Source organism: Equus quagga, chromosome 13 (genome assembly GCF_021613505.1).
Source record: "Equus quagga isolate Etosha38 chromosome 13, UCLA_HA_Equagga_1.0, whole genome shotgun sequence".
Classification (NCBI taxonomy): domain Eukaryota; kingdom Metazoa; phylum Chordata; class Mammalia; order Perissodactyla; family Equidae; genus Equus; species Equus quagga.
Window position 1 is genome coordinate 71,665,794 of NC_060279.1, and position 15,347 is coordinate 71,681,140.

Sequence of the window (15,347 nt, forward strand, 5' to 3'; positions counted from 1 at the left end):
TCCGGGCGCGCCGGCCGTCGGGTGGTGGTGGTGGCCGGCGGCGTGGTGGTGGTGGTGGTGGTGGTAGTGCGGGCCCGCGCCGCTCTGCGCCGCGGCCGCGGCGATCACGGCGGACACCACGGCGGCGGCGGGGCCCATCTCCTCTCCGCTGCCGCCCAGGGAGGCGCCGGCGCCGGCTCCGGCCGCCGAGGCCAGCTGCTGCGCCCCGCGCGCGTAGCCATCGAAGCCGCCCTGGAGCTGGTGGCTATTGCTGATGAGCGCCTCGACCGCGTCCTCCGGGCTGAAGCCCAGCGCCTCGGGGTTCAGCTGCTGCGGGTAGCCGGTCATCCAGTAGTAGTCTTCCAGGTGCGCCTTCTGCTCGCTGCCCGAGCCCGGGCTGGGCGCCGAGAAGCTGGGGGAAGGGGGCACCGAGCTGCACGGCGTGCTCATGGGGGTGGAGGACAGCGAGCCCCCGGCGATGAGACGGCCGCACTGGCTGATGATGCGGTCGGTCTCCACCGGTTCCTTTTTCACTTCAAACTTCATCAGATCGAAGTCATTAACATATTCCATGGCCAGGGGACTGGTGGGCAGGTCGGAGTTGCTCATTGCCAGTTCTGATGCCATTCTCCTGCCGCCGCCGCCGCCGCCGCCGCTCCGCCAGATGGGCTGCAGGAGAGGGGCCAGCGGGCTGTGCTGGGTGGCCAGCGGGTGAGCCAGCTTGCCGGGCTGGGGCGCTTCTAGCTCGCGCGGCGGTGGCTGGCCCGAAACCTCCGAGCGCGCACACACCCCCCCGCCCTGCCCGCGCCCCCCGCGCCCGCCCTCCCTCCCCCCTGCTCACGCCAATGTGCTCGCTCGCTCGCCCCGGCCCCTCCTCGCCTGCTCGCCTCCGTGCGCGCCGAGCCGGCGGCTTCAGGCTCGGGAAGGTCCTCCGCGGGCTGCGGTGGCGGCGGCGGCGGCGAAGCCGGAGGAGCCCAGCCCGGTGCGCGGCGTCCCCCGCTCGCCGCTCCGCTGCGCGCTTTGCATAAGGAGGGCTCGCCTCGCCGGCCCGGGGCTGCAGGCGGGGCGCGCGCGGCGGCCGCTCGGGGCTGGAGGCGCGGCGGGCGGCTGTCCGGGCGGCGCGGGCCTTGGCACGGGGGAGTTAACACTTCATGCTTCTCGCCTCCTCTTCTGCCTGGCTCTTTTTATTTTTTTCTTTCCTCTCTCTCTCGCGCGCGCTCTCTCTCCCTCCGTGCAAAGTGCAAGACAGAGGTGCAGCCCGGCTGGAGGAGAGAGAGGGGGGAGTTTAGTTCTTTCTTGCCTTTTTTTTTTTAAAGCAAAATAGCGAAGTCCTGGGGAAGAGCGAGGCAGAGAGCAGAAAGGGGGAGGCCGAGCCGACGAGCAGCCCGAGCTACAGCCCGAAGATGAAAAAAGATTTTAAAGCCTCTGATCCAGCAAGAAGAGTTTAAAGCAATTGCTGAGTTTTATACCACTTGTGACGTCAGGCCCAAAGGGGAAATTGACTGGTACTCGGGGCCAATGGGAGGCGGCGAGAGCGGCCGCGATTAGCATAATAGTATAGAAACAAGGAAACTTTTCGGAGCTGTCAATCAGGGCCCAATCAGCTGACTGTCAGCTGGGACAGGCAGGCTTAACCCTTCGCGCGCCGCAGCCTCCCCGGGAGGGAGCAAAGCCGGGCGCAAAGTTTGGTGCAAGAGGGGAAGGAGTTTTCCAGAGGGGCTGCGGGAACCCGGCAGGACCGGGAGGACGGTTTGCTTTACTTTGGAGCGCGAGCGAGGCCTGCTTTCTGTAGTCTCGGCTTGTCCGCCCCTCGCTCTGCGGGGACTGGCCTGACTCCCCCCTCCCCTGCCTGGCCCCCATCCCCAGGATTGTGAATTCTCCTGGCAGCTTTTCCTCCTCGCTGCACCCTCGGTCCCCAGATGTCTGTCCTGGGGACCTTCCTTCCCTGAGCCTGGCTGTGCCGGGAGCTCAAACTTGGCTCCAACTCTTTGTCCCTCTCCGTGGTGCCTGCGCGCGAGGGTGCAGGGGTCCGGAGTGCGCGCAAGACGCCGCCCTGCCGCGCGCCTGCCTGGGTGGTTCGTAGTCCGCGGAGAGAGAGAGAGTCGGTTTTACCACCCTCTCTTAAAGGAGGTGGAATAAGTTGTTCAGGGGCCTTTACGCGCGGGGACTGGCTGCCCGCTGGCGTCGCGTGCCCTTGGGGGGAGCGAACGCCTACGCGAGTTAAGTCCGGGAAAGCTCAGAGTCGGGTGAGCCGGCTCAGCCCTCGGGCTTCCGACTCTGGCCCGAATTTGGCCTTTACATTCATATTCATCTCTCTCTTTCTGTCTCTGTCTCACACACACACACACACACTAATACCCACGCTCACCCACCCCCTTATGAAATCTGACCCCTGTTTATCAGGGTCCCGCGCGCCCTTTGCACTTTTAGGTTTCACTTAATTATTTCAGACTTGATCGTGGCGAGGAACAAGGGGGAAAAACAACTCCCCAGCCTTCACCAGCTCCCTTCGAAGGGTTAAATTTTAAACCGCGGTTTCTTGGACCGGCCCGGAAACCCAGAGTGGGGGTGGGGTGGGGTGGGGTGGGGGGGCTGCTTCTCCCCCTCCCGGTTGCAGATGCTAATAGCTATTCAATTTTCTAGATCGATTCTTTTAAAACTTATGCAAAAAAGAAAAAGGAAAGAAAGAAAAAGAAGAGGAAAAAGAAAGAACCAACAACTCTGTTTCTAAGATTTTAAAGCGATAGGCAAGTCGGAGAAGCCGAGATTTATTCGGGAAAATCCAGAGCGCGCTAAACCAACCTGGCGTTGGGAAGACCAGCCCGCCTGCTTGGATGATGGGACTGTTGATTCCTTCAATTAATGAAATGCATTTGGTGTTAATCATATTTATTTTACTTTATGGGAGAGGGGGCCGCTAGCAGGGTGCATTAAAAAAAAATAATAAGATTCTAAAAAGCCTGCAAAAAGATCGAAGAGTGAAAACTATTGTTGGACCGAGTTGGTTTTTACCTCAACAGCGCCACCTTTCGGCAAAGGTCAGTTGAAATTGATCCGTGTCCAGTTTTGTTGGTGGAGTGAAAAGCAGCTGGTTTCCCAAGGTGGGAGGAGGAAAGAGGCACAGAAAGTTAGTGTCACTGCAAGAGGAGAACCCGACTTTGTAGAAAAGGGACTGAAGAACGTGCTGGTAGAGGGGGGAATCCATTTTCCCCCACTGTCCCTCTTGGTTGTCCACAAAGAGACCAGGGGACACAGAAGCCTTTGGAGAATAATTCTGGTTGAGACACTTTTGCAAGTGGATCCCATCTACCGGGGCCCCAAACCCTTTAGAAGTGTCAGGATGGATTTTCAACGGGCTTTATGGCAATATCAATAGAATTAAAGTTACTAGTAATTCAGTGATAAATGAGATGTCTCTAGTAAGTAAGATTAAGGGCAGTGCTATAAAGTTGTTTATCTGAAAGGTAATTCTCAGAAAACCTGACTTCTGACACTTAGTCACATATTAAACCAGCATCTTGAACATTGCACTTCACAGTGCTCCCACCCACCGCCCCGTCCTTTACTATTTATGACGGGACCTTAGGTGTCACTCATTGACTTCACACACCAGGTTAGACTTGAGTTGGTTTCTCTGATGCTGGAAGCCTTCAGTTTCAGGAGACCCGGGAATCCCTAATGAGAGACTCCCCAAAACGTATGTAGGCACATCACAACCCTAAAAGGCCAGCGCTGTTGGTATTTTCCAGAAAAGCACCTTTTCTTTTCATCATTACTGCAGAGAAGCTGTTTATAAGGGTAGTTTTGGTTTTATGGGAGTACTTTGTAGGCATGGAATGAAATATGTCTGTAACCAGTTTGGGGAAGAAAGAGTGAGGATTGTGTCAATATTTGTGCAACCTAACAGAATTGCTTTGCTTTGCTCCTTTTATACAGTATTTTACTTAGTAATGAAGTAAAGGGATTATAGCTTAGGTATTCAGAGGAAAATCCACTAAGTTACATAAACATATTATGTCATTTAGCATTGTCCACAGCAATAGTTTTCTAGGCCTTTTTTTTTATCATTAACCACAAATGTCTGAAGTTTATATTTTTCATGTAAAAATATAAATTTTTGTATCTAGGAAGAATTAATTCCTTCTTTTGCTATGGTAATTTTTTTTTTATCCTTTTGCATCACATTTTTGTTAAAAGCTGTAAGATATGATGCCTGCCTCTCATGAAAGTATTTTTGGCCAGGAACACTGAAACTGCTACGTTTATAAATAAACAACATTTATAAACAAAGTTCTCTAATGACCAAGACCGTGATACATAGATTCATGGCCGTGTACCTAATTGTTGCAATTATATATCATTTCTAGAAATTGAATGCCCATGTTTGAGCAGCTAAATGTATTATTATCTGCACATTTTTTATGGTTTATTTTTGTACACTGCTGTCAAGCCATGGTATTTTTCTTTCTGTTATTGCAAAGTCTTTTATACTCTCCCACTTTATCTTGAAAAAAGAGAGGATGAGAATTATTTTTTAGATGGGTAACGGTAGTGCTCTCAAGCTTATAACTTAATTCTCACTTTTGTCCTTTTTACTTTATTATTTAGTGATTCACAGGGGTGTCTAAACATTTACAGTTCTCTGTTAGCAGTGTTTCTTGTATAACAATTGAGCTCTCTCATTTTAATTAGTACTATTCAGATTTTTGATTCTCTGCAATTATAGCAGGCCACATTTCTTTAGACTTCTTTGCTAACATTGTTTGTTTCACTTCTATCCAGGCCAGTCTAATCCAAATACAATATGAACTGCGTTTCCTTACTGCTTAATATCCCCTTGCTATATATATGCCTGTAATCTCTGTAGAACAATATAGAGTAATTTAGAAACCATGCGTTTGTCATTATTGACCAATTCAAATCAGTAGCATTAAAGTTTCCGAAAGCAGTGAATATTTATAGAGGAATTGGTGGGGGGAGGGCATGGGGTGGATCATGCAGAAGACTGCGAAACTGTAACATCAAAAACACAGTTGTAGTTTCATGTCAGTTCATACATAACAACTTCATGCAAAAAGAAGAAAAGAAAAAAACCCTGTTCATGGCCAAATTACAATGATTAAAAGCTAAAAGTAGTATGTTTTTCCTCACTGTGAGTTACAGCAACTCAAGTATAGCATGTTGGAATCAGACATATACAATCTAAAAAGAATCCGATCCATCAAGTGTAGCGTCTAGATTCTCTGTTTACCCAGGAGCTGATTTTACGGCGCAAAACTAACCAGTGTCCACTGCGTTTCACCATGAAACCACCTACGTTGATTTGAGAGAAGGGTTGCTGGGAGGAAGCGAATGATAAGGGATATAGTGTTCTTAGGTCTAGTGTTAGATAAATCCTTTTAACAGTCTTTAGTTAGCAGGGTAAGTAAATCACCAATCGCTGTTAGCAGATTCATGGAAGAAAATTAATAGAATCAGACGAGATAATCTGATAAGGGGAAAATTGCTGAGGAAACAGTCTTGCCTCATATTGGAGAACGTGAAACAACAGTCTGATTACTAGGAGTCGTTATGAATAGGTGAATTATGTGCTAAATAATCATCAGAGTAATTCAGCATTTATTAATTCTTTTCTCTTTAAGCAATTCACAGTTGTAAGTTAAAGCCGCTCTCTCTTTGAAGACACATCTTTTATAATTTTTATTAGAGGTAATTTATTATTTGCATTACCTGTATTTACTTCATAATTGAACATTTTGCATTCAAATTTATGTAATGCATTATGCTTGAGAATATATTTCTGCCTGATTAGCATAAATAGTCACTTACCTCATGAATTACTAACAAAGTTTATCTTAAAATATAGGTTTTTTTATTAAGTGGAACACAAACATATGTACGATAAATTCTGATTTTCCGGTGCAGTTAGAGAACAACTCACGTTTGGTTTCTGGGAAGCTAGGCTGCAAGGGGGGGAGAGTAATCATGGGGAGGAAGAGAAATATAGACAAATGGGATTTGTAGGTTTCTTTCGGGGGTGTCGTTTAGATGGGGGGCTATGCCTGGGGTGGGTTAGGGACAGAAGTGCAGAGGAAGGGGCTGGGCTCCTCATCCACTGTTCAGATTGCTTGCTGAATGATGTCCACATGGAACGTGGATTTTGAAAAACCCCATAACTCGTCATCTATACCTTTGTGAAGGACCAGGGTAGCAAGTGACCCGCACTGACAGACTTTGGGGTTTTGTTTATGTTTGTTTTGTTTGCTCATTTGTTTGTTTTGGGCAGAGTTCTACCTTAGAACACAATACACATCATTTAATAAAATACTTGTTTGTTTGGCACAAGAGATATGAAAAACCAGATGTTTTCTCAAGTGGGAATTCCTGGGAAGGTCTCCCAAAATTTGCTCCAGCTACCCTCCCTTTCTTCCCCCTACAAAGACACCCACCACGGCCTGGCAGGCAGGAGGTGATTATAAACAGTTTTGTGCATACGTGAACAGTTGAATGAAAGGACTTCTGGTTTTAAGCAATAGATGGAGATACAAAATGATGAGGCCTCATTCTCGGCTCTTGCCCTTGCAAATCAACAGATTCCCATGGTTTTCTTCTTTCCCTCTCTCCTTTTCCAGGGCATAGCCATCGCCTTAGATTTTTCTTGTCCTTCTATTAGGGACTGCTTAAGATTCACTCCTCCATTGTTATCCTTTTTGATCCTATTCACAGCTTATCCCAATGAGGGAATTTGTCTCGAAAGCATTCAACCCTTCAAAGATTTTTATTGTGCTGAAATCAGAACTGATAAAAAAAAAAAAACAAGGCAAGAATGAAAAAAGGATCTGTTATTGGGAAAAGAGTTTGTTCACGCTGTGTCTTTTATGCCTGATGACTTAGAGGACAGGCTGTTGGAGGGACTGGCTCTGTACAGTTTTGGTCACGGGCCTTCCTATCCACGGGGGTGGGGGAATTCTTAGGTCTTGTGCTAGAGGCATTTAGCAGCCATTCGACCTGGGGAATGGAGCCTGGAGTTCTAGAAAACACAAACCAAACTTAAATCCTTGTGTGATTACCAGGAGGAATCTGGTGATGCAGATTGTTTCTGGATTTGGGTGTTTCTGAATTTGCTTCGCTGGGGCCTGAGAGAAATGGTCCCTTATGGCCTTGTTTTGTATCTTAGTTCTTGGTTGCCTAATGGATTTTGCTCAGCTTTCCAACGTGCTGTTCTCTTCACTGAAAATACCAAACATCCCAGGGACACCCTCACAGCATCAGCCATCACCATTGTGTTCCTGATTGGCCAAAGAACAGAATTGGGCTAAACAGCCCTATCCCCCATATAAAGTCAAATTTACAGACTTTTCGCTAGTGTTTTTATTTGGTAATTTTGTAACCGTGGTGCATGGCTGTTTGTTAAATAGAAACATTTGTATAAGACAGAAATAGGAGGATGTCAAACAAAAGACCCACTGTTCCTCATCTCTGCCCCAACCCCCTTGCCCTGTCTCAGGTGTTACCATCTGCAACAATGGGGTCCGCATGTATACCTTTTACAGAATGGAATCCTAGCCTGCCCACAGCTCTTCAGCTTGTGCTCCCCGCAACACAGCCACCTTAACAATCCCAAAAAGCAGCTTGGGATACTCCTCTATTCTTGGGCAGAATTCACTCAATAGAATCTCAGGCTGGAGGGAGTTTAGACCTTAACACCCTCCTCTCAACCAAGGCATGATCAGAATCCGCTTTACAACGCCGACGTGATGCGACAGCGCGCAGGGACGCAGGGACGATTTTACTAGACACAGCAGACACTGTGCTTGGGGCCCAGGAGACTGTTAGAGGCCCAGGAAAGCATCTTTATTTCCTTTAAAATCAGAAGTAAAGAAATGAATGTAATCTAGCATAGATTATATCCATCGTGATACCAACACGGTCATAAAAAATATAATTAAATTGTTTATGGAAGAAGGAGTCCACAGAAATTAAAGTGCCTAGCACCCACAAAAGTCCAGGTGTGGTTCCCAACAGCACGTACTTGATCACCTCCAGTGACAGGGTGCTCACTCCCTTTCAATTTTACCTTCCAGTCTGTTCATCGATCTTCCTATGGTTCTTGAGGTTGTCAGGAAAGCTTTTTGTGTATTTGTTTGTCTAGTACGAAGTCATGTCCCCTTCTTCTATACACGAGTCCTGATTTTATACACTCATAGGACCATATATAATGAGTCCTCACATCCCTAAGGGTCTCCGATGTGTAGAAGATAACCAATATGACACCCTCTCCTTGCCTTTCATTTTTCATCCTAAGTGCAGTCAGTACCTGTAGCATTTCCACGTAAGCCTGAATTTTGCATGTCCCTGCCTCCTGATTGCTTACTCTCAGATGGGCCCACCTGGTCACTGACTCCTTCTGAGAATTCAAGTCCCAGAACTGAACCAGATCCCCAGGTGTGAGCCTCTCATCGCCGAGCGAGCACCACCCTCAGCCTCCTCCAGCCGCAGTCTGTCTGCTCCTAGTGCAGACCATAATTTCATAAGTCTCTCCGGCAGACGCAGAACACCGGTGACTCATCGTGCGTGCCCCAGGCCTTGTCTTCTCACATTCCCCCATCCTCAGTTTGTGTGCTTATGTTTTTAAACCCAAGCACAGAAATGTACAACAATCCCCAGTAGGCTTCGTCTCATTAGATTCAGCCTGTTCCCTGCTTGTCTACATCTCTTTGGATCTAGAATATGCCATTGACTTGTTTTAATTTGCTTCCCAGCTTTGTGCCAGCTGCAGATGAAATTGATGTGCTTCTCGTAGGATTTCACTTCTCTGAAGCAGGTCCCTCATCTGGAACATCGGGGTATTGCCAGGATTAGAGATGGTGCCAAGTATCTTCTACCGTGCGAGGCCACAGAGGAGCTCCACAAATGGTGGGTGCTCTTCTACATTTCCTACTGTCCTCCTGAGTTGTTGATAATAACATGGGACAAAGCCCTGTGGCACCCCAGTGGAGACCGTCCCTCCCAACCCCCAGTCATCACACAAAATGATCCACTGGATTATTCAAGTCCCCTAGTACACATTTTAAATTAAATGGGCCTACAGCATCACTTATCATCAGGGAAATGCAAATCAAAACCACAAGGAGATATCATCCCACACCTGTTAGGATGGCTGTTACCAAAAAGATAAAAGATAAGTGTTGGCAAGGATGTGGCAAAAAAGAAACCCTGATACACTGTTGGTGAGAATGTAGTTGGTACGGCCATTATGAAAAACAGTATAAAGTTTTCTCAAAAAATTAAAAATAGAACTAACACATGATCCAGAAATCCCACTTCTCCACATATATTCAAAGGAAATAAAATCACTATCTCAAGAGCTATCTGCACTCCCATGTTCATGGCAGCACTATTCACAATAGCCAGGATATGGAAACAACCCAAGGGTTCATCCATAGGGGAATGGATAAAGAAAATATGGTGTCTATATCTATATACAATGGAATATTATTCAGCCTTGAAAGAGAAGGAAATGCTGCCGTTTGTGACACCATGAAGGAAGCTGGAGGACACTATGCTGAGTAAAATAAGCCAGACATAGAAAGGCAGATACTGTATGATCTCACTCACATGTGGAGTCTGAAAACATCTGGCTCCTAGAAGCGGAGAGTTAATAGTGGTTGTCAGGGCCTCAGGGAGGAGGAAATGGGGTGATGTGGGCCGAAGGGTACAAAGTTTCAGTTATGCAGGATGAATAAGTTCTGGAGATCTTCCGTACTGCGTTTGACCATTATTACCAATACTTTATTACATATTTGTAATTTGCTAAAAGGGTAGATCTTAAGCATTCATACCACACACACACACATGCACACACACAAAATAGTAACTATATGTATTGCTGGATATTCTAACTAGCTTGATTGTGATATCATTTCCAATGTATACATACCAAAACAGTGCGTTGTACACCTTAAATATGTACAATTTGTATTTGTCAATTATACCCCAATAAAGCTGAAAAAAAATCTAACTTGGCCTATTTGGTAATTGAGGTAATTTTAAACTAAATTGCCTCGTCTGGATGTCCTACACACATCCTTCTAATCAATTCTAAAATAACTACTTTTTATGGATAGGCAGAGCTCTCTGTCGAAGAGGGAAAATTACTTAGACAATTATTTGTTTCACTTGCCCTGATCTGTATAAACCTTGGCCATGTCAAAATATATAGGAGTTGTTGGGGCCGGTCCGGTGGCACAGCGGTTAAGTACGCACGTTCCACTTCGGCGGCCCGGGCTTCGCTGGTTCGGATCCCGGGTGCGGACATGGCACTGCTTGGTAAGCCATGCTGTGGTAGGCGTCCCACATATAAAGTAGAGGAAGATGGGCACAGATGTTAGCTCAGGGCCAGTCATCCTCAGCAAAAAGAGGAGGATTGGCAGCAGTTAGCTCAGGGCTAATCTTCCTCAAAAAAAAAAAAAAAAAAAATATATATATATATATATATATAGTAGTTGTCCAAAGTTAGGACCTTAGAGACTAATAAAAAATAGATGTAACCTAGAAAAACTAAGCAGAAGAGCTCTGTGTATGCATAAAAGCTTCTTTGAGATCCATTCTTTCCCTGGGGTTTTTCTCTTGCATCCCCGACTTCCCTGCCCTTTCCTGACGCCAGTTTTGAAGCTGGGAGGCTCCGAGGTGATTTCCTGAACAGGAGAGTTCCGAATTGCCAGTGTCCACCTTTGAGCTGCAACTGGTTCCCCCTGGTGTCTCTTGAAAGGACCTGAATGTGCAGGCTTTTGCAGAATCTGCCCTTCATGGCTTCTCTTGCACCTCCTTTCAGAGAAACCTGGGAATGAGAGCAGGAAGGAGCCCCCGAGTTGTTTATGACCTGCCGTCTGTGGTCTGTGTCCTGCCTGAGAGAGCTTGGCACTGGCTGTTTCAGCTGACCCCGCCGGGATCATAAGGGCTCTGGAGGAATGACAGGGACTCTTCAGGCAAGCATCGCTGACTGTGGACTCCAGGCTCCCTGAAGAGCCGCTGATCAGGGACGAGTGTTGGGGGCACTGGCAGATTCGCGTGGGGGGAAGGTGGGCTGGCCAGGAGACAGCCTGCTGATCACCCTCTGACCTCAGCAAAGCTCTTCCCTGTCTTTCTCCAGCTCATTTTTCAGACTGCAAATGGACCGGACTGCATGAAGAGGTTAAAACATTTCTGGATTGTGTGGAGGGAATGTCCTTAGCCCTTTGAGGTTGATTGCAGGGTAGGTAAACACGGGCCAGACACCTATAGACACAGACAGAGCTGACGTGCTGGGTTGTTGTAGAGCGTGAATGGGTCATAACGGCAAAGTCAGAAAATCTTTGGGGTCAAAACGACAGAGCTAACGCGGTGGGGTCAGAATGGCAGGACCAAACTTTCCTGCACCTTCAGATCAAAGGATGATGCAGTTTTAGGTTAATAATGTCTAGCGCCTTTGGTGGCAGAGCAGTGAGGGGGTAAAGCATGGATTTCTGAGGGTCACTGGGCAAGGTGACATACTTGGGAGATGGTGTGCTTTGGCACCAGGCCAACAAGGATATGAATCCTGCTCTGTGCCAGATGTGAGACCTGAGCAAGTCAGTTGACCTCTCTGGGCCTCAGTTTCCCCCTGGGTCAAAGGTGGATCATGCTAAGCATATACATTGAGTGTGTGGCTCATGTCAGCCCATGCCTGGTAAGTGCTCAAAAGAACGCAATCTATTCGCGTGTGCTGAGCACTGTGCTGACATGCTAGACAGTTTCCGTTAGTGGGGCCTTGTAGGTGCCAGGGCCTCAGGAAATATTTTCCCTTCTTCTGTCTTTTATGCTCTTGCCTTAAAGTTGTAGTTACTTGCGAACTTTGCACAGTTCCTCTTTCTCTCCCTCTCTCCTGAGTCTTTGCACGATTTTACTCACCTGAAACTCCCCTCCTCTCCATCTTCTCTGCCCTCTGTCCTATACCCTGGATAGTTTTGACTTTTTTTTGAGTCTTGGGTTTCTCTTAAAAGCCTTTCTTGAGTCCTTGTGCCCACTAGCTCCCAAGGCAGCCCAGGTGTCCAGTCTGTGTGTCTTAGAGTCCTCATGGTGCCATGTTTGCTCCCCACCTATCCTGTGAGCATCATGAAGCCAGGACTGACCCCTTTCATCTCTCCATCTCCTTCACCTACTATGGTGTTTGGCACAGAGTGGGCGTTCAATAAATGTTTAGTAAATGAAATCGACTAAACGAATGCTCCGATTCCTCACCTCTTTTTTTGACCCACATAGAGCCAGGCCTGGTGGTCTAGTGGTTAAGATTTAGCACTCTCACCTCCTCAGCCTGGGTTCATTTCCCGGTCAGGGAACCACACCGCCCATCTGTTGGTTGTCACACTGTGGTGGCTGCACATTGCTGTGATGCTGAAAGCTCTGCCACTGGTATTTCAAATACCAGCAGGATCACCCATGGTGGACTGGTTTCAGTGGAGCTTCTAGAATAGACAGACTAGGAAGAAGGTCTGACCATGCACTTCCGAAAAAACTGGCCATGGAAACCCTGTGAATAGCAGTGGAGCATTGTCTGATAAGGTGAGTGGATGGTGCAGAAAGACTGGGCAGGGTTCCCCTCTGTGTGCACAGGGTCGCTAGGAGTCAGAATCGACTTGATGGCACTAAAAACAAAAAACCCATAGAATGTCCGGCCAAGTGTCTCAGGAAACATGGCTTTGATGAGGGCAAGGTGCTGGCTGCTGCGTTGCAACATGACAGTTCTTACACTCTCCTCTCACTGGACTGATTGGCCCATCTGTCAATTACCAGGATGCTTATCTTGTTCCCTCATTAGCCTATGTCTTCCCGAGATGGAATTTGGTGGAAAACTAGTGTTGAGATGTGAGGGCCCTGGACCCGAGGTGGAAATCAATAAATCTTCCTGGGGTGAAAATTTGGATGAATGGAGGGATGTGATTACACACCTGGGTGCAGGCAAGGTGTGCTATCCATATTCCAGCACTGGCTGCTGCTGCCAAAGACGGCCCTGCTCCAGCCTGGAGTCACAGTTGCCTCCCCAGGGCTTCAAGGCATGTGGACACTATTTTCTAATGTTCAAATAAGAATCCCAGCCCACCCCCATTTCCACATGCCCACATTTTTTTTTGAAGTATGCTTTTTGGTGAGGAAGATTGGCCCTGAGCTAACATCTGTTGCCAATCTTCCTCTTTTTTTCCTCCCCAAAGCCCCAGTACATAGTTGTGTATCCTAGTTGTAGGTCATTCTAGTTCTTCTATGTGGGATGCTGCCACAGCATGGCTTGACAAGCAGTGCGTAGGTCCATGCCCAGGATCCAAACTGGCGAACCCCAGACCACCGAAGCAGAATGTGTGAACTTAACCACTCACCCGTGGACCATACCAACATATTGCTCATTCTTCAAGGCACAGCTCATGTGCAAGGTTGCACACGAGGCTTGGAGCACAGTGACTGACATCTAATAAGCGTGTAATAAAGGTTGGTTGTTAGTACAATGCCATTGCCTCCAGAAGCCTTCCCTGATTCCTGCCTTTCATTCATAGATTGCCATGGTTGTAGCTTGACCTTGCTTCTGGAAGCTTCTGTAGCTTTGGAGAGCAGCACATTGTAGTGGCCAGGCAGTGCAGGGTTCAAGGGTTTAGCTACTTACTTGCTGTGTGGCTGCCAAGGAGTTCTCTATATGCTCTTTGAATCTTGATCTTCAGCATATAGCGGGGTCCCAATTAACTCTCTTTGAGTCGAAGGTGAAAAAATTTTGACTTAAATTGGCTTAAACAAAATAGAAACTTACTGGTTCACGTGACCAAAAGGTGCAGGAACAGAGCTGGTTTCAGGCCTGGCTGGAGGCAGGAGTCATGTGATGTCATTGGACCTGGCTTCCTTCCACCGACTGTCCCTGCATTCTACTGTGTGGACTCCAGACCAGGGCTCCCCATGGAAGCATAATGGTTATAGCAGCTCCAATTTCTACATCCCACAAGAGGAGGTCCAATGGGAGTCAGTCTGAGTCTTCAGTAGGTCAAATCAAAGTCATGGTTTGGTCAAATTCGTCCGGGTCATTTGACTGGTTATCCGCCTACCGCCTACCCCTGAACCAGTCTCTGTGGCAAAGGGATGAGATATGCTGATTGACTCAGACTTAGACTCAGAAATGAGGTGGGCAGGGACCTGGGAAACTCTCTGAGCCTCTCTGAGTGTGGTGGAGGAGCTGTTGCCCACAGCGACAGCATGGAGCCTGACATCAAATGATAACATTACTAATAGCCAACATATACATGCTACTCATCTCAGTTATAACTCATTGCATCTTCACAACAGCCCGATGAGATATGGGTGCTGTTATTTCCATTTGACTGAGGAGGAAGCTGAGGTACAGAAGTGTTAGGGAGATTTTCCTAGGTCGCCCAGCTGGTGAGTGGTACAAGGTATGAATCAGGACATTGCTGCAAAGTTTGTGCTTCTAACCATTTCCTTTATTATCTGTTGTAAGAGGGAGATAGACAAGAAACAAACAGACAAATAAAGATAGACTATGCTATAATATAGTGTGCTGTGCTATAATGTAATATAGTATAGTATCATATACTATAGTATAGTATTACATAAGATAGTGTAACATCGTATGTCATCATATCATATAATGGTGGGCGTTGGTAAGCAATCCATCTTTGTATCCATCCAGAGAACGTCTATCACCAGCATGAAACATCAGAAGTATTGGATGAGTGTTGACCAGCTGACCAAATGAATTTTATGTACAGTGTGAACCCTTGATCTAAGAATCTGGTTTCTGCCATGGCAACATCCTTATTGTTACACTGCTATATTTGTTTCTGTCTCACAAGAAGAATGAGTGATGAAAATGAGGAAGTTTGAGCAAAGATCAGGTGAGCTGAGATTTCTAGACCTATAGATCTCTGGTTTCCAGTGACAGTGGATATTCAAAGATGTCAGGCTGAACCTACGTCCCTAAGACTCTCTTATTGGACACTTTAGGTGGAAAAGATCTGAGGAATTGTTTTACAGACAGGTGGAAAATGTTACAGAGCTTTTGTACTTATCTTTTTCCTTCCTTTAAAAAAATGCATATGACATTTTAAAAATTTCCATTAACTATCCCTGTGTTGGTGTTCGCTACACACAAATATGCATTGGGCTGTTTGCAGGTTGTTTGTGAGTGTTAAAGTGAGAAGTGAGGATTTTGTGGTTTATTTAATGATGAAGCATATCCCCTTTCCTGGCCTTTCCAAAGCATAGATATTAAGGCAAATAAAGAATGTTGGCTTTCCTCACTTCACTCCTGCCTCCCATCTTGTACCTCAATATTGTGTGAGGCATTCATCAAAGCA

General features: G+C 46.9%; 1 protein-coding gene and 1 long non-coding RNA gene across 2 annotated transcripts in view; one reads left to right on the forward strand and one right to left on the reverse strand.

Moving 5' to 3' along the window:
* Positions 1 to 1,869, reverse strand: part of MAF (MAF bZIP transcription factor) — an 8,157-nt gene extending 6,288 nt beyond the window's left edge. Inside the window, exon 1 of the mRNA XM_046682052.1 lies at positions 6 to 1,869. Coding sequence (XP_046538008.1) covers positions 6 to 606 — 601 coding nt within the window. The 5' untranslated portion in view covers positions 607 to 1,869. The remainder of the gene's footprint in view (positions 1 to 5) is intronic.
* A 722-nt stretch (positions 1,870 to 2,591) lies between these two features.
* LOC124250999 (uncharacterized) lies at positions 2,592 to 10,891 on the forward strand. Its single transcript, XR_006891662.1, has 3 exons — positions 2,592 to 3,017; positions 8,742 to 8,895; positions 10,814 to 10,891. It is a non-coding gene; the product is annotated as an uncharacterized LOC124250999 (long non-coding RNA).
* The last annotated feature ends 4,456 nt before the right edge of the window (positions 10,892 to 15,347 follow it).